The following is a 19,647-nucleotide window of genomic DNA, read 5'->3' on the forward strand; positions in this document are numbered from 1 at the left end:
ATGTGTAGTTGAGACCTTGGTGTCCCTTACAATTAATGTATATGAGCAAGTTTACATGGGTCTTTTTGGATTAGGATTTTTTTAGCTGACAATCAAGCTTTTCATTTATTTATATATTTATTTTGTGACATAACAGCTTTATGTGCATCATATATCATCTCTTAAAGGGTTACACACTCACACACAGCTGATCCATTCTGGTGGAATGCTATCATCCTGTATGATATTTGGATTTATTACCACATGGCAGGGCTTCTCTTTATGAGTCGTCTCTACGCCTGACTTGTGAGAAGAGAAAGTATGAGAGCGCCATCTGATAAAAGCTTTATAATCATCTGCAGTGGCTGAATGAACATAATGGCTGGTCTCTGCCCATCCAGCCGACCGGTACACAGGCGTGAGCATGACAGTGAGGACACTAAGTCAACGCCTGCCGGGCCGGATTCACTTTGATGTCTCTGTGTTATTGTCCATGTCAAGGTTATAAAAAGGGTGGGGGTCAAAAATTATGATGCATGCAGTGTTGTCAAATCATGAAGGTGAATACTACAGTGTGGATGGATGGATCATGGATGGTGCACGTGGCTCCCTCCATCCCTTGGTGCTTTTATAAGACTGTCTTTATCCTGGGTGAGATAACCCAGTTAAATAGATAGCATGAAACACGGAGCCTCCACAGGTCCAGTTGAACTGAACCAGTCACAGACACGAAGAGATGTATTAGATATTCTGAATGTGGATATCTGCTGTTACTAAAGCCCATAAACAAACTGGGGTTTTCATCCCAAGGTCAATTTCTGTTTCACATTCAAGTCTCCATCCTCCATCCTGTGACACCCACCCACACCTGGAGACACATACACACACACACACACTCAGAGAGAGAGGGGTGGGTACACGTCACTGGTGTTTTTCCTTTTGCTTTTTAGGCTTCTTAAAGTGGATTGTGGCTGTCAGTAGCGCTCAGGGAAGCTTCATTAGTCGTCAGAGGGAGGCAAGGCTGTGACTCATGCCTGCGTGAAGAGACCAATGGGCAGCCGGAGCCTCATATAAATAACGAATAAAAAAGATTCTTGAGGGAGAAAGGGTCACTTGCGCGCCGCTGGATGGGATTTTATTAGTGCTCCTCGTTGGTATTCCGCCGTCGCCGCCACTGGACTGCTTCTTGTCGCGCCTTTGGGTGGCAATTGTAACATCTAGTTATAGTTTCTCTGGACTCGACAACCTGTGCGCCCGTGAGCCGGTAAGATGCCTCCTCTTTTTAATTTCAGCTGCGCCCTTCACATCCATGTCTTTGTGGACGGACAGGTGATTGTTGATCATAACGTCGGAGTTATTTTTGGGAGAAAATGTTATTATATTAATTAGAAAAAAAAAAAAATCAGCTATAATTCGCAATGTCGTTTGAGAGAAATTAGTCCCAGGTGAGTGGCGGAAGGAATTCATTAGTTGTCTAGTCTGTCTTTCATATCATGGTGACATTGAGTGATGATAGTGAGGGAAATGCTTGTTCAAAGCGGAACTTAATTGAAATGTCGATTGCTGAGTCAATAGGTGAATGACGTAACCTATGTGGTCATTATAGTTACATATGATCAATATTTGTTTAATAAATCAATCTTGTTTAAAATGTGGATGGTCAAGCTTTTCTTTCATCTATACATTTGATTTTTAACATTTGATTTTTTAGCATTTGACTCTTAATAACTGTCACGATGAATGTGTCTGTTTTAATCTCGTTTTTCTTCCTTAGAAATATCAGCTTTTGTTTGTTGTGGTTCATCACAGACACGCTCGTAGATTTTAAGGGTCTGGTGCCGCTTTGCCAAAGACTGTCAGAGGAAAAAAAATGTCAGTTTTGCTCCAGTGAGCCATAAGAACTTAATGTAACCAGGGAATCTATTTATATATTCAGCTCCCTGGTAACTTTTATTGTTCTCTTTATTCTTCTGGCGATTAATGTCCGATACAATGGACATTTAATGGAAGAAATATAGAAGCTATCTCTAAATAGACATTATGTTATCACCAAAAGTATTTATCCTGATGTGCTTATTGCTTGTGCGTCGCGCGCAATCGTCTCCAGATTGTGCGCCTTGATTCACAGCCCACTCAGATATCCTTCGGGAATAAATCGTTCCTGGCGACGCACAGTGGATAACATCAGTTTGTGATCAAACCCCGGCCTGCCTATTAAACTGACTACAATCATTCAAATACACAGCCCGGTACAGACCGGGCCATTTCTAACCGTGGACCGTTTTGTTTGCAGTTGAATTATTTCCCAGCTGGAGATCAGATAATAGAGGACTGATGGCCACGTCTGAACCGAGAGCCAGCGGCGGGGACCAGGACCCCAACTCCGCCAATTTAAGACCTCCGTCCACAAGTAGGTCCTCACACTCCTGCCTCTGTGAATAACACCGATGTCCTACATCGATCCCCCGGGGTAAATTCTCGTTAGGGCCGTTCCTCTGCGGAGCGCTCAGGCTACAGCCCACGAAGCAGACAAGGACTCGGTGCCTTGCTCAGAGACACTTCTGCAGTGCAACCTATTGCCAACACACACCTCTCTCTGCCGCTGCCTGCCTCTGTCTGACTCTCCCTCTCCCTCTCTCTCTCTCGCTCTCTCTCTCTCTCCTCCTTCTCTGTCTGATAAAAGCGACTCTCTCCCGGGCCATTTGCTGTGTGGGCTCCGTCGTTAATCATTCCGGTTAAAAACAGAGCCATCACAGCTGCCTGTCGCTGTCTGGAGGATCAGCGGCGCGCACCGAGCGGTGGACGTGGCTCAGAAATAATGCGCCATTAAGGCAATGATATTTATAATGACCCAAAAGCGTATAGTGATAATGTCTTTAGAATAAATATGCATTTTGATATCAAAAATAAATCCTCATTTGAATATTTTGGTCTGTTTTCTGGCACCCGCGCTTTAGTTTTCTGCGTTTGAATAAAGAGTTTTCAAACGATTTCGACAGATTTTTCAAAATAAATTAAAATAACTAATTTTTTTTAATTATAATGATTTATTCTTGTCATAATTCGTTTTACCTGGTTTTCCTGAATGTTTCAGGCCTCCCGGCTGCAGATGAGTTAGTGTTGGACAAATTTTATGCTGCTCTTTTTTTTTTTAATGACTGAACCTATTTAGGTAAAGCCTACATGAACCTATGGGTTAATTAATCATTTTAAGCCTTTGTCGCATTCACTATATCGACTCCATTATAGTGCACTTGAGCAGCCATCTGCAGTGCAACGCTGGGAAATAATTACAGGTTTTTGTCTTCAGCCAAATATTAAAGGAAATGGTCTACAGATCCTGAGGGCCAGTTTAATTTCAGATTTTTTATCTCTATCAAATTAAATATGTTTGAATCTTTTATTTATCTGTGGCCCTTGGGTTTCAATAGATGTTTCTTATCTTAAAACATTATTTCGAAATGTGAATTTGTAGGCTACTGAAAAAAAAGCCCATTAAAAGGAAGATGTTTGTTTTGTCTGACTTGCTCGTATACTGCTGCTGGATGTTGCCATTATCTCTCTGCCACGCTCCATCTCACGCCTGGCGGCTTCTAGTGTCTGTACTTGCGTGTGCGTGCGTGCGTGCGTGTGTGTGTGTATCCGTGTGTGTGTCTTGGCCTCAGCGCCTCGAGCTGTTCTCCGGCTTCTCTCAGAGTGAAATTGCCTCAGTAAATTTAAATACTTGTTTTTGTTTTGAAAGTTTTCCATCAGGTAGCGACTCTCGCCGCTTCGCTCTGCCTCTGCTGCCGCCGTGCGCTCTGCATTTGATTCCCTCTGGCTTCTGCTCCATCTCTGCTCACGCATGTCCACGCTCGGGTGTGTGTGGTGTGTGTGTGTGCGTGTGCATGACGTGTGCACACTAAAGCCTACTATAAGTTTCTGCATCAAGCCTGCTATAGACTGCCCGGCCACAGACATTACCAGCTCGCTCCAGTCACATACTGTGTTTCACTCAATTAATTTCTGCCCTCCTCCGTGAGCTCATTTCACGGGTGTTAATTTCAGTCCGCCCCTTGGCTGGGTGTGTGAGCCGGCGTGGATCTGCCGCTCGGGCCACTGTTGGTCCCTATTGATTAAACTTAAATCGGAAATGTTATAAGACTCATCCACTTATGATCAGGGTGTTGTGGTATAGCTAAATAAAAAAAAGTGGGTACATTCTCGGTCAACAAAGGCAAACACCTTCCATATGGATGTAAAAACAAAAAAAAGCCCTCACCTGTGAGTGTTCAGCATCACACACCTGGCCAAGAGCCGTGCGCATCACGCCTCCACTGTGCTCACTGTGCTCCACCAGCTTTACATCCATCATCCGCCTCTATCCACGCTGTGTCCGCGGCCTGAACATGAGAAACTCAAACGTTCATTCTGTTTTAGCCAACGAATACGCGTGGATGCACGGATGCACGCGGAAACTGGGGATGAAGATTTGTGGTAAGTTGTTTTGGAGGGTCTTGGTGAAATGCCATATTTGTTCCACTCACTTATTTCACATCTTAGAAAAATGCTGTTTGGGAAGAATCAGATTTTTGTGGCATCTGTACATGTCACCTACAGACTTTATTACCATGTGAATCCTTCGTATTGAGGCTGTGAGTTTTGCCTCTTTTGCTTTTTAAATTTTCATCATCATCTCGCTGTTATAATTTTTTTTCTTTTACCCGTGTTGAGGCCTTCTGAAATAGGCCGTGATACAGGCTGTTTACAGAGCAGGGCCATCCACGACTGTCACTGTGCGTTCCCATCTTCTAAAGGTCAATGGACATTAGCCTGTAGGTCTGGTGATGAGAGCCCCGGATCAGACCCTGAACCCCCCCCCGTGCCTTTTCCATTTCATCAGTAGGAGGAAAATCCACAAGACAAGCCTGGAAATATAGGTTTTAAAGCCCAGACCGTCCTTTAAATTAAATGGAGTGTTTTCATCGTTCACATATTTCTTGAGTGACATTTATCTGAATGCCAATCAGTGCAGCCTTACTGTCTCACTGTGAGAGGCGGATGTGACGTGGCAGGGAAGGCGTGTTTACTTCTCCATTTGAAGGAACCTGTTTCTTTCAGTGACTTAAAAATGAAAATCCATGGATAATATTTTGCACCTACACAGCTGGAGATGAATGCCGTGCAGACATGATCCATTCTTACAGGATGTTATTGGCCTGTTTGTTATGGCAGAAATCAATTAAGACCAAAGGATCGAATATGTTTGATATTGCCATTTCTGAGAATGAGAAATTGACCAGTAGACTTTGATTGGTCTAAATGACATTTTAATGGACTGGAAATGGGATGGAAATATTTCTATGATATTTCTGTATGAGGTTCTCAGATATTGATTTTGAATCATGCCGTTTGGGATTTAATGAAGAAGATATTATAGAGTTTCCAGTGAAAATATAAGAGACATAATATTTCATAGCTTACAGATCATAGTGTCACTTCCACTTGTTTTGCGCACAATTAGGCGCAAACATTTCTCTGCAGATGCAGAGGGCCTATATGCAGAGCACTGATCGATCATGGTGTTCAACACATACACTTCAGGCAGACTGCCGCAGGGCTGTGTACATCCTTCATTAACCCCTCTTTATGGGATGTGATGTGTATTTATTGGCTGCATGGGTCATCACCGCGGGCTGTCCTGCTCACTGAGCCGGACAGTCTGTGTGGACAGGAGGGTGCTTCCTGACCGGGGTGTGGTTGTGATGTCACAGGGTGGGGTGATCACCCCAACGCCTCTTGCTTGTGTGTGTGTGTGTGTGTGTGTGTGTGAGTGTGTGTGTGTGTGTGTGTGTGTGTGTGTTCATATGAGGCTTATATAAGTTTGGCCTCCACCATAAACTCATTGTGATGAAAGAATTAAAAGAATTAGGAGCTGACTTTATTTAAAACTGATATTTTTTCAAAAGCTGCCTTACCACCTTCATATTTATAAATATTTGGACTTTAATTAGCCTTATAATAACATCTCTTTTATTTATTTATTTTTTATTTTTATTTTTTTAAATTTGCATCTGTTTTGTTCCCATAATTTCGTCTTTTTCTTTGTGTGTGGGATGGAGATGTTTGGTGATAACTCCTGCCCTCCGCCGTGTAACACCCTAGGGTTCCTGCAGAAGAACAACAGTCTGGAGGAGAAGGGGAGGCTCGCGGGCCAGAAGAACTTGCTCTCGTGCGACAACAGTGACAGGGACGCGCGCTTCCGTCACACCGAGACCGACTTCTCCAACCTGTTCGCCAGAGGTGAGAGCTACACCTGAGCTATTTCACCAAACCCAGCTACGTGGAAAAAGACCAATGCTAATATCTAATGCTTTACTAGAGGCTCGTTATTTCAAATTTAATTGACTTCCGGTGCTTTTTGTCAAGATAAAGGTTTTAAAGGCGAAAAGATCCAGAATGTCTTCAGTTTTTTCACTGTTATCCTTTTATTGATAATGTAAGCTGCGACATTGTTAGCCTCTTATATTGATAAAGGCCTATATATATATATTATTCATTTATCAATATATATCCAATTATATATATACATATATATTTATATATATATATACTGTATATATAGATAATTGGGCCAATATCTGGAAAAAGAAGCAGCTTTAGTGTTAAAAACGTATGCTGGGTTGGGATATATGATTTTTTTTGTCTCTGAAAATTAAAAACAATAACTCATACACCACTTTTTACTTCAGGGAGATTATCCTAAGGTTCTTTCTGTAAAGTCTGTAATGAGTATTAATTGTTAAGAGGTTGTAAGATCGATGAACCAGAATTTATGACCATATAAGGAGCTGTTACTCATGGGATTAGGCTCCTCGCATCCTATATTATAAATATGACCTTATTCGACCAGAATAATTAGGCTAGTATATTAGACCAACCTAAAAACCCTGTAGAAATGAATAAATGCCAATGTCTCTAATGATTAAATGCCGAGAGACTCTTATCTTGGCAATAGGAGGCCTCCAGTACAGGCCCGGTGTTTATATTCAACACCCAGCCTGAATTTCCACCGCCTGTCCCTTCACCTCTTAGACCTGCTGCCCGCCAAAAATGGAGAAGAGCCTACCATACAGTTTTTGTTGGAGGTGGTCGACATCCTCACTAACTACGTCAAGAAGACCTTCGACCGCTCCACCAAGGTGCTGGACTTCCATCACCCTCACCAGCTGCTGGAGGGCATGGAGGGCTTCAACCTGGAGCTGTCCGAGCAGCCCGAGTCCCTGGAGCAGATCCTGGTGGACTGCAGGGACACGCTCAAATATGGCGTCCGGACAGGTAGGACAGGGCACCTTCAACGCAGAGCTGCACCTGGGATGGGTTAGGAAAATCACTTCAACTGTGGCCTTTTGAATAATTCATATAGTGTCGTGTGTTATTTTAAATAGCAAAAGGACAGTATGGAGACAAAAGGCAATTAACCTTTTTACTCTCTCTGTTCAAAGTAGGCATTATTTATTTATTTTATTTCATACCAACATATAGTCATATACAAATTATTATCCAAAACAAAATATAATATTCGCGCTCGAAAATTGCTTTACAGTAATTTTATATTTACATCTCCAATAATAGTCCTATAATCTATGAGTAGCTACAATTGACAAAAAAAGTGTTCGTTTTATCTCTTTCATGTAAATGAATACTGACAGTTTTACTGTGCAGAGGTGAATTCAACACAAATCATTAGGGAAGAAGCTGTTTTCCAGATAGTATACAGCTTATTACGATGACTGCTTTATTTATTGTCCCCCTGGTAATTCAGTTGACATCCTCCTTTTCTTTCCCCCTCGACTTATTAAAGCGAGTGTCGCCTGAGGGGGGATCCTAACACGGCCTGTTTCAAGCTGTTAAAAACGACAGCGCTCAAACTGTCTCTTGGGGTTTATATATGAAGCAGTTTCCACTGTGTCGACAACTCAACACTTTTCATACGTGTTTTCTTTTTCTCTCTCTGTGAGATCTGACTGGAGGAGCTGTCCGCGGTGCTGAAACACGGAGCTAATTTTTTCTTTTCTTCTCGTCAGTTTATTTAAAATAGGCTCAATATTAGATTGTTTTTTTTCTTATTTAGTATTCTTGTTTTAAGAGTAACTCAATAAAGCTTACATATTATGAGTTATATTATATGTGAGGCACACAACATTACATCCACAAGGTGCTTATATATCCATGACTGCATTTAGGCTCCAGGCCTATTGTGTGTGCAAGCACCTCAGAGTCTAAATGGCTGTCACACAGCCTTGTTACCAGTGTAATTATGGTGCACTGAACAGGCTATGTCAGATCCCTCAGGTTTCATGGTTGACCAAGGGGATACAAAATGAACCCAAAATGATTATGAATGCTCATATTGTTTTTAAATGATTAGATTACTTTCACAACTAGATTTATGTGGCCAGCTTTACCCAGCAGGGCTTTGTAGTTATTATACAGAATGCTTCATAAAGTCTTTCTTATTTGTTTCTCTTTATAAAAATCACAATTCTCCTATTAAGACAGGATGTGTATGTTTTTTATGTTTAGGTCACCCGCGCTTTTTTAACCAGCTGTCTTCTGGTCTTGACATCATTGGTCTGGCTGGAGAGTGGCTCACCTCCACCGCTAACACCAACATGTAAGTCCTACAGTACACTGCTCCCTTTGTTTGTGTGACACAGTTATCTATACAGGGGGAACACCTCTACATGTCACGAGAGGACAACTGAGATTTCCTGTTTGTAGGACACAGGAAATAGGACCCAGTCATCATCATATAAAGTCATTATGGAAGACGCTTATGGTGTTTCCCCTCAGCTCACTCCACCATTGGTTACCACATCCTCTGAGGGCAGTTATATAAAGTGTTTAGTTTGTCCTGTAGAGACTTTGTGTTGACAGACGGTGGGCTGCAACTGTGTACTGTATATCGGAGGCAGCCCAGCCCCAGGGGTGGTTAGATTGCATATTGATCTCAGCTCACAGTTACATGGTGGCCCAGCCTGATAGAGGGCACCAACCACATCAACATCACACACTCGCAACACTCGCGCACACACACACACACACACAGACTCAGACGCATGTTGTAAATAAGATATAACTCTGTGATCACAAGAATAGAATGAGAAACATCATAGTAAAACTACTTTACAATATCTGAACACTCACACACACATTACACACACATTACACACATAGTAAAACTGCTCTGTCAATTTATTCTGAGTGGAGGAATGAATAAATCTGTCATTTACGTTGATTTCCTCACTCTGAGCTAAGGCTGCAACTAATGATTATTTTCATTATCAATGAATCTTCCAATTATTTTCTTGATTAAGATTTAGATTAAGATTATTTGTTCCATTTATAAAATGTCACAATTTCCTAAAGCCTAAGATGACATCATCAAATGTTTTGCTTTGTCTGACCAACAGTCCAAAACCTGTAAATACTTAAATTATTACTAAATAAGACAAAAAGCAACCCATCCTCAACAATTTAGATGCTGAAACGGGGGAATTTTTGGCATTTTTCCATAAAAAAAAAAAAAAAAATCAATCAATTGAATAACTATCTCAGATCTCTTATGTATGAAAAATCAGAGCATGACAGGGTCATGACACGTGTCACAGTCACTGAGCTACAGACAGACAGAAGACAAGAAAACTCACATAACAACAATTTAGATAAAGATCCAAAGCAGAATCAGTCACTTAAATACAACAAATCTGCAGTTTGCCTTGACGACACTGATGTAGAGACGTGTTGACATCCCAGAGTTTCACGGTACAATCTGACGTGGATCTGCAAAGACAGCAGGACCGATGCATTGCACAGAATAAACAGTGGGAAGAAGACAATAGACCCCAGTCCATATACATGAAATGGGTATTCAGTATTGTCCTAACTGTTGTGGCCACTGTCTTTTCTACTAAGGATAATAAACCAAAAGCTGAAGGAAAATTGAGACACTTAATTTATCCCATTTCTCAAAACATTAGCTCAGGAACCCACCCCCTCTTAGGAAAAACTTTCCCATCTCATCTCCTGGTTGGAAGAATGCCCCAAGAGACAGGCCATTGAATTCACACACACACACACACACACTCATGTACGCTTTCATAATGACTCTCTCACACACACACACACACACACACACACACACACACACACACACACCAGCTCTGGCTGTCCCAGATACAGCAGCTAAGGTTTCCAGTCCATTGACTGCAGGCTCATTGTGAGCTGGTCTTAGCAGATAGGCCAGCTGGGCCCCACACTGACACACAATGTCCTCCGGCTGCACAGAAAACCCTGTCACACTGTGGAAACTGACTGCTGCAGCTCCCCGTGGAGTGCTCATTCTGGCTCTATTGTCCCTGTGGATACAGACTGACTCAGTGGTCCTTTTAGAGGCTGAGAGCAGAGCGTGGTTGGGGGTCAGAGGGTTAGTCACATAGAGACACACGCACACACGCATTCAAACACAGACTCATACACATTGAGTGCCCTTGATGATGATAATAAGGGCATTTAGGGGTTGTCCCCGGAGAGAGGCAGGTGACTGAGGGGTAATTTTCACCCTGAAAAGACCAATGATTGGCTCTGATTGTGATAATGATCACCATTATTGTCATTACAGCGTGAAATGACTCACGGAGAGAAGGAGAATTTTAAAAAGGTGTACTGGTTTGGTTCTTTTTCTGATGTGGCTGGCATAAATTTTAAGAGAAAATGAAAGTGAGAAATCCAGGATATTAAATATTTTTGAGCTCCTTATATGAACCATAATTCCAATATCTAAAGCAATATGATATTTCTGAAATTAGGGCAGTGAGAGGCTGCGGAGTGAGACATTTTGTCTTCCTTGTGATTTTATCTCCCGTTGTGGCTGTTCATGGTCAAAGCCCAGCAGTCATAATCTGGTCCGGTGTATTGACTAGAAGCTAATGTTCCAATCAAATCCATCCCGTGGGCTCGTCCTCACCGGGCATAATTACACAAGAAAAATGTCTGTCATCTATTTTTCTTCATCTTTATGTTTCTCTTTTTGTCTTCAACCATGGCTGTCGCTCTCTTTTCGTCTTGTTTTCTTCTCTGTACGCGTTCCTCGCTCTGCTTCCACATCCTCCCCTCCTCTTCTTTTGTTGTCCTCTGTCACAGTTTCCTTCAGTGCATTGTTTCCCCACAGCCCCCAGTCCTCACAGCTTTTATCTCCCCTCCTTTCTATCCTAACTACAAAATGCTTCAGTCCTCGTTTAGATACCTACTTGTAAAGAAAAGGAACGAGAGGAACTGAAGAGGAGAGGAGATAATGTTGTTTTAGATGGTGGTGGCTGATGGAAGTGGGGGAGTGTTGTGTAACTGGCCTCATTAGAAGCAGGGTAAACAGGGATCAGTCCTAAGGGTGTGTGTGGGAGGTGGTGAGACGGCCTGTCAGTTAGCAAAGAGAGCAAAAGCTCAAGCTCTCTGTGACACATTTAACCTACTTTATCTCCTCCAGGAGTTTTGTTCTTGGGTTTTCTATAGAGCCACCAGTCATTTTATCTTTTGTCGAGAGGTTAGACACACAGCTACCGCTTTTTAAAAGCTGTTTTCTGTCTCTCTTCTTCTTGTGTTTTGAAGATTATTTTCTGTCTTTTAATCTTTTCCTTTCTTGTAATGACAGAATAAAATTAATAATCCTGCTCTCTTCCTCAGTTCCTGTATTTTGGGGCCAGCAGAGGCTGTTATCTCTTTAAAACACTCTCTCTTCCTGTCTTCTTCTCTCACACACACTCACACACACACACTCACACACAAACACACATTCACGTCCTCTCAGCCATCAAATCAGCCCCATTCAGGCCCCACTGAGATTGGCAGGACTGACAGATAGCCATCAGAGCTTTGTGTGCTTTAATTAAACTACTGAGTGATTTTAGGAGGCATTTGAATATTAATGTTTGCTGCTCAACTCCTATCAGACACTTTTTAATTAGCCCAGTCAGCACAAGCTCCAGTTTGTGCTCTGTGGATGGAATTATAACAGAGCTAATGAAAAACCAGTGTGTGTGTGTGTGTGTGTGTGTGTGTGTGTGTGTGGTGTGACTGTATTTGGATTTTCTAATCTGCAAGTGCAAAGTGCAAAGCAGTTGTTAATAGCTCATCTGTTGCAGTGATGTTGAATGACATGTTATATTCATCAGTTCTGCGACATGATTGACAGGTTCACCTACGAGATCGCTCCGGTGTTCGTGTTGATGGAGCAGCTGACTTTGAAGAAAATGAGAGAGATGATTGGTTGGCCAGACGGAGAGGGAGATGGACTCTTTTCACCAGGTTGGTCTATTATAACAGCATCCATTTCCATATATTGTAATATAGTTACTTCTCAAAAAACATGAAGACTACTGAGTCGTATCAGTTTTGGTAATAATACTACAGTTGTGTGCGTTCTACTGTCCGTGGTGCTGATGTTTCTGTCTCTACTCAACAGGGGGCGCTATCTCCAACATGTACAGTGTCATGATCGCACGTTACAAGTATTTCCCAGAGGTCAAGACCAAGGGCATGTCTGCTGCTCCCCGCCTTGTCCTCTTCACATCTGAACATGTAGGTCACCATGAACAGACACATACACACACACACACACACACACACACACACACACACACACACACACACACACACACACACACACACACACCATTTTAAAGGTCCCATATTTCACTCTTTTTTATTTATTTGTGTTTTATTTGAAGTGTTGTCCCATAAGAAGATATATTTGTGATTTTAAGAACCAGAAACCATCTCAATGTAGTTTTAAATCTCCTCTCTCAGGCTTCTCTCTGGAGCTCTAGTAACAACAGGTCAGTGAGCCAATCAGAAGAGAGTACGCTCAGAGCCTCTCCTCTGATTGGCTCACTGACCTGTTGGCAGATTTCAGGTAAAACACTCAGAAAAACCAAATCCTGCAAGGTTAGATGGTGGGGCTTGGGGCGTGGCTGAGGGCGGTGACTGCTTTGTCGTGACATCACAAAGTTACAGAAGTCCTTATGGCTCGTATTAAGGCTCAGTTTCTGAACACAGGCTGTGTGCATTTCTCTGTGGACTGAGCGCTTTGATACTCTCACAGTATTAATATAGAACCTAGACCTGCTTTATAATAAAAAAAAGACATGGACATCTGCTTGATACAATATGGGACCTTTAAATATTCTCATAAAGTAGGCGCCATGCTTCACTGACTGTAGATTGAGGCCATTGAAAAAGTCCTGTAGTAATCAGTAGGTCTATCTGAATCAAGGCAATGACTATTTTTAAGGATTCTTTTTGCTTTTATCACGTCTACTTGTGTCTATAAAGAGCTGCACAGTTGACAACATATCAGCCAGTAAGACAAAAGCTCATGTAGCAGTTAGCTCACAAATCTCTACACTGCTTGAATTTAGCTGTTATTTCACGGGCCAATGAATTATTGTCCTAATGTGTGTTCCCCTCAGAGCCACTACTCCATAAAGAAGGCAGGAGCTGCTCTGGGCTTTGGCACTGAGAATGTGATCCTGCTGAGCACAGATGAGAGGTACGGGATCCGCATTAGAAATTTAACACAACAATCAGTATAGAAACTGTGTAAAAACAGTGTCATAGAGTCATGATACACATGCACTGCTCTGCACTCTTTCAGGGGGAGAGTCATTCCTGCAGATCTGGAGGCCAAGATCATTGATGCTAAACAGAAGGTCGGTATCTTTCTTATTTTCTTTTGCTTTCATTTCACCAAGTTTCTGTCCCTCTAAGTTGTGTTCGTGTGGTGACTCTGCAGGGGTACGTGCCGTTGTTTGTGAACGCCACCGCTGGTTCAACTGTGTACGGTGCATTTGACCCCATCAATGAGATCGCTGACATCTGTGAGAAGTACAACTTGTGGCTCCATGTTGATGTAAGTAGCTGACACTGGGTCAGTAGCTGTAGTATTTTCATAGAAGCAGTTCTATCAGGGGATACTATGTCCTTGTCTGTGTAGCCTTATGTAACACTAACTGTCTTGCATCCTCAGGGAGCGTGGGGTGGTGGACTGCTGATGTCCAGGAAGCATCGCCATAAGCTGAGTGGAGTCGAGAGGTTAGTACACAGTGATAGATGGACTGTTGTTTAAAGGGAACTCTCGGTGAATCTGCATCAGTACAATTAACTCATATATTAAACTCACAGGGCCAACTCTGTCACGTGGAACCCGCACAAGATGATGGGCGTGCCTCTACAGTGCTCTGCCATCCTGGTCAGAGAGAAGGTACAGTAACGACACACACACACACACACACACACACACACACACACAGTTTCTCTTGGTACTAGCACTCCATTAAGTTTTACCTTGTGCTAACATTCCCTGAGCAGAAGAGTGGATGGAGGTGAAACATAGTGTGGACTTTGTGTTCGTCTGTAGGGAATCATGGCGGGCTGTAACTCCATGTGCGCTGGCTACCTGTTCCAACCAGACAAACAGTATGACGTCACGTACGACACAGGGGACAAAGCCATCCAGTGCGGTCGACATGTCGACATCTTCAAGTTCTGGCTCATGTGGAAGGCCAAGGTGAGATGGAGTGACACATATAAACACGTATATCGGCCAAACTGTAAATTGTTCTTTAACCAACGTGTAAAACTGTCTTTAACCTTCGTTGTGTTAATCCGAACACATGCTATAGGTTTATACTCAGTGTTTTTTGTTGTAATCGTTGCCTTACCAACTTTTTCCTGCTGCAGGGCACCATCGGGTTTGAGCAGCACATTGACAAGTGTTTGGACCTGTCTCAGTACCTGTACAACAAGATCAAGAACAGAGAGGGATATGAGATGGTGTTTGATGGAGTGGTGAGCTTCTCAAATTTTCTATTCTATCAATGTCAAATGAAACGATAAGGAAAATTCAATATTATATCTTTTTTGTTTAATAAGTAATACCAGCATGACAGAAAAATATTTTGGGGAATTAACCAACAAGAACACATTTCATTTTATGAGCTGTAATTAAAATTATGTTCATTTTTTAAAAAACATTTTAAAGGTCCCATATTTTGCACTGTTTCATTTGAAGTGTTGATCCATAAGAAGATATATTTGTGGTTTTAAGAACCAAAAATCCTCTCAGTGTAGTTTTACATCTCCTCTCTTGGGCTTCTCTCTGGAGCTCTACTAACAACAGATAGGTGAGCCAATCAGAAGAGAGGAGGCTCTGAGCCTCTCTTCTGATTGCCTGACTGTTTTTAAAGTAATCCTATAAAATTATAGCAGATTTCAGGTAAACACTCAGAAAAAGGGGCGTGGCTGAGGGCGGTGACTGCTTTGTTGTGACATCACAAAGTTACAGAAGTCCTGACAGCTTGTTATAAGGCTCAGTTTCTGAATACAGGCTGTGTGCATTTCTCTGTGGACTGAGCGCTTTGATACTTTCCCAGTATTAATATAGAACCTAGACCTGCTTTATAATAAAAAATGGCATGGACATCTACCTTTATACAAAATGGGACCTTCAGCCCTGTTACAGTATTTCTCTTGCTCTCTTTCCACTACCTCCATCCTTCTTTATTTTCTTTTTGTTTGGTATAAATGAAAAAAAAAAAAATCATATGCTGTGTGTTTATAAATTGAGTTAATTGTTCATTTCTGTCCGTAGCCCCAGCACACCAACGTTTGTTTCTGGTACATACCACCCAGCCTGAGAGGCATGCCAGACGGCGATGAGCGGCGAGAAAAACTCCACAGGGTACAACACCTGTCATTTCTGCCCATCTTTTCAATCATGCACCCGATGGACGATGTTCTTACAACTATTACTATTTCCACCAGGTGGCGCCAAAGATCAAGGCCATGATGATGGAGTCCGGGACCACCATGGTGGGCTACCAGCCTCAGGGCAATAAAGTCAACTTCTTCCGCATGGTCGTCTCCAACCCCGCGGCCACCCAGTCTGACATCGACTTCCTCATTGATGAGATTGAGAGGATGGGTCACGACCTGTAGGCCTCGGCCATCACCGCTGCCTGGAGGTCTTTTATCTGTTGTATTTCCAGTGAGGTGAAACATTCACAGTGCTGCAGACGGAGTAATGATAGGACGTGTTTCAGGTTCTTTCTATCTGGTCTATCTCTGCCTGAAGCATTTTGGTTGTTTCTCCAGCTGAAGAGAAACTAGCAATGAGAGAGACTTTGAGTTTCTTACTAACTCTGTCCCACATAGTTCCTCCTATAGACAAAATATATAAACCAGTATCTGAAAGCTCCAGGTACAACAAACATGCTCTACTGTGTGTGTGCGCTGTGGATTCTTGTTATGTGTGTTTGCGTGTGTGTGTGTAATCTAGTTTCTCGTCCAATGTAGTTTGTCTTTGTCTCTGTGTGTGTGTTTGTGTGTGTGTGTGTGTGTGTGTGTGTGTGTGTGTGTGTGTGTGTGTGTGTGTGCGTGCGTGCGTCTGAGTGTGTGTGAATCTGATTAAACAACGAAAGGGAGAAAAGCACAGATCACAATATTACAAAGTATCATAAATTATTCTGCTGTATCATACATTTGCTACACACAATTGAATCATTGGTGCTTTCAGCTGTATATATATTTAATCTTTAGTGCACCGACCTACTTGTCCTAAACCAGTGTCCGAGCCCCTGAAGCAGTGTGTGTATGTGTGTGTGTGTGTGTGTGCAGGTGAGCATGTGGCACACTGAGTGTATCCTGTCATGTATTTTAGGCTTTAGGCCACTGTGTTAAAAATAAGCTAACGTGCACACCATAGATACCAAGTGTGTTAAACTGAGAGATTTTAGCTAACCTACAGCAACTGATCCACAGTCTGCAATATTTTCCCTCGTAGAAGTTTAAGATTAAGATTTTAAATGTCTACAGCGATCCCACGTCTGTGACAACCTGTAAAACGCTGGCTCGTTGTCTGTTTCATGCAATCATGTGATGCCCATATGTGTTTCTAACATTGTTAAAATATGGATATTTGATTATATAAGAACAAATATTTATTGCATTTCCACTGTTTGCAGATTCAGGTATTTTTTTGTAAATGTATCTGTGTATTACATCGTAATACATTTGTAAATGTAATCACAGGAACTTAAGTAAAGTTTATTTATAGTGATTTTGTCAGCCAAAGAAAGAGAATCGGGAACAGAGCAATCCATCGTCCTTCATATATAAGTTCTTATAGATTATAGGTGTTGTTATCAAAATGTTACCTATTGACCCTCGACTGCGATGCAATTTCTATGGTGTGTTTCTTTCTGTGATTGTGAGTCTTTTTGACTGAATGTTTTGAGATGACTGACTGGCCTTCTGGTGAGATTAAGAATGAAGTCTATATAATCCTCTGGCAGTTGTGCTGGTCTTTTATTTTAGAGAGAAGCACAAGGATGTGAGAATGTACTCTCCTCTCGAGACTGGGAAGAAAGGATTGTTGTATCTGTCTGAATCCTAATGCATTTACTGTAATATAGTATATTAATTGTAAAACATATTACCTGTATTCTCAGTGTTATGGGAGCTCAATGGAATATCTTATATAAGGAGTTCCAGTTTGTGTCTTTGCACAATGTTCACCTTTCTTTCTTCCATTGTAAATGGATGTGTACTATGGCAGTATTATATAAGAGTTATGTTAACAAAGTATTTATGGTATCTAGGGACCATATGTGAATGGCACAATTGCATAAATCATATTTAAGGTAATCTGTGTACTGTATGTGACCAGTGACTCCTGTGTATGACCAATCCCAGATGTAAGGGAACGTTTCCCAGGAGGTTTTCAGTAGGCACTTTAACAGAATCATACCATCTCAAAAAACATCTTTAATAAAGTCTATTAAAGGGAAAACTGAGTCAGAATTATTTAAACACACACACACACACACAAAATAACTATCTGTCTTTCACATACTTATTTTGCTCTGTGGTTTCTCAAACTGCACTCTCATGAAGAGGATTTTGGTTTATGCGCCAAAATATCCCCCTCTGCCTGTGAACTGCCTCTATCAGTAGCTACACACACACATATACATTATTGCCTCCCTGCCTAATCATCCTCGAGAAGGCTTTGTTTGCCCCCCAGCTGTGTGTCGGATTGGCTGTTCTCCAGCGTGAAACCCTCCTCTCATATCAGCTCTTTCTCTCGTTTATTTTCTCCTTTTCCTCCCCCTTTCTCCTCTCTTCATCTCCTCTATCTCCTCTCCTCTACTCATCTACTGTTTTCTTTCCTCACTTTTACGCCTTCCTTACTTCCGTCTTGTCCTTAATTTCCTCCTATCCCTCCTCTCTTGCTTTTCTTCACCTGCAAATTTCTGTGGCTCAGCCTCACGAAGCCACCATTTCACAGAAGAAGAAAGGCATTGGTTACAGTATCTCATAACCTTCACATGGAGGGAATAAAAATATCAGAGGGAGGAGAGGTTGTGGATTGAAGCTTTAAGTTCTACTTTGCCGGCGACAGTGAGGATGTGATGTACTGTTACTGCCCTCTGGTGGTGACTCTCTGCCTGCACAATCATCCAATGTAGTATAACCATATTAATGAATATGAACACAAATAATGAAATGTGCACTAAGGTGTAAGAGTCTCTACTGAGTTGTTTATGATTATAAACCAACAATTGATACAACACTGCAACACAATACTTGTTATGTGGCACCTGCTGAACAGGTAAATCAGCTTTACATTAAAGAAACAAGCCAGTCCTGTCCTTATGTTCTTCAGTCAAGGAAGTATTATGGTCTGTAAACCCTGTTAAAATCATAAAACACACTCTTCCTTCATGACAAAGAGCATCTGGAGTTTTAAAAGCATTGCCCTCTGCCTCATATGTCATATGAAAAACCTATATCATACACTGTGCTTCAATACAACAACAGAAAAATACCTTCAGGAATAAAAGTATATTATAGATAAATAAACCTACCAAATATAATGCCAAGAAAATCCTGTTGCCCCTTCAGAAACTGGAGGTTTAGAATGATTACATTTAGTTTTACATTAAACATTGAGTGCACATTATTTAATAACCATGGTTCTGTTCATCTATTTTGGATTTTAGGTTCTGTATATACAGTATATATGCACTGTAGGCTATGTAGGTGTGCATTGAGTAGATTTACTTCAATAATACTAGTACAACATATTACCATAGCAAATTACACAATAATAAACTATACACATGAAATACAGACAGATATGACCTGACAGACAGATATATATTGATAGATTTAGATAGATCCAATCCATTTAACTGGTTCATGTATGTTGCTGTAAGAAAAGTGTTGATTTTTACAGTGTCAATTAGTTATAATGAACCAGCAGAGCATGACAATTGTACAATGTGCTGCATAGAGAGTTTTGTAAAGCTAAATTAGAGCAGTCAGTGATAAATAGGGGTAGATGTCACATCATTGCTTGTACTAAATAAAGCACACATTTGTCTGTAATTCTAATTAGGCAGAATGTTAGTTTATAGTTTAATTGGTAATATTAATTAAAAAATGATAATGGTTTATAATAGATTAAGTGGGGAGAGTATGGAACTGGGGTGTCCACAGTAACTATTTCAATAAAACTACATTATTGAAAATATTTTGAATTTAATTTAAAAAAGTATAAATACAACCCCT

The 19,647-nt window shown here is 41.4% G+C and overlaps 1 protein-coding gene across 2 annotated transcripts; it reads left to right on the plus strand.

Moving 5' to 3' along the window:
- Positions 1 to 182: 182 nt before the first annotated feature.
- Positions 183 to 16,355, plus strand: LOC111228750 (glutamate decarboxylase 1-like). 2 transcript variants are annotated; one of them, XM_022754771.1, is made up of 17 exons: positions 183 to 1,243; positions 2,273 to 2,389; positions 4,399 to 4,455; positions 6,124 to 6,261; positions 7,054 to 7,296; positions 8,545 to 8,635; positions 12,209 to 12,321; positions 12,479 to 12,594; positions 13,485 to 13,564; positions 13,670 to 13,724; positions 13,808 to 13,924; positions 14,042 to 14,106; positions 14,197 to 14,275; positions 14,432 to 14,581; positions 14,755 to 14,862; positions 15,665 to 15,754; positions 15,838 to 16,355. In XM_022754771.1, exons 2-17 carry the CDS (start codon positions 2,314 to 2,316, stop codon positions 16,009 to 16,011), a joined length of 1,752 nt encoding a protein of 583 aa, XP_022610492.1. In that variant the 5' UTR covers positions 183 to 1,243; positions 2,273 to 2,313; the 3' UTR covers positions 16,012 to 16,355. The 2 variants fall into 2 exon arrangements, with proteins under 2 accessions (XP_022610492.1, XP_022610493.1); XM_022754772.1 differs by lacking the exon at positions 4,399 to 4,455.
- Positions 16,356 to 19,647: the final 3,292 nt, after the last annotated feature.

The sequence above is a fragment of the Seriola dumerili genome, unplaced genomic scaffold (assembly GCF_002260705.1).
Source record: "Seriola dumerili isolate Sdu_G_001 unplaced genomic scaffold, Sdu_1.0 BDQW01000226.1, whole genome shotgun sequence".
Lineage (NCBI taxonomy): Eukaryota > Metazoa > Chordata > Actinopteri > Carangiformes > Carangidae > Seriola > Seriola dumerili.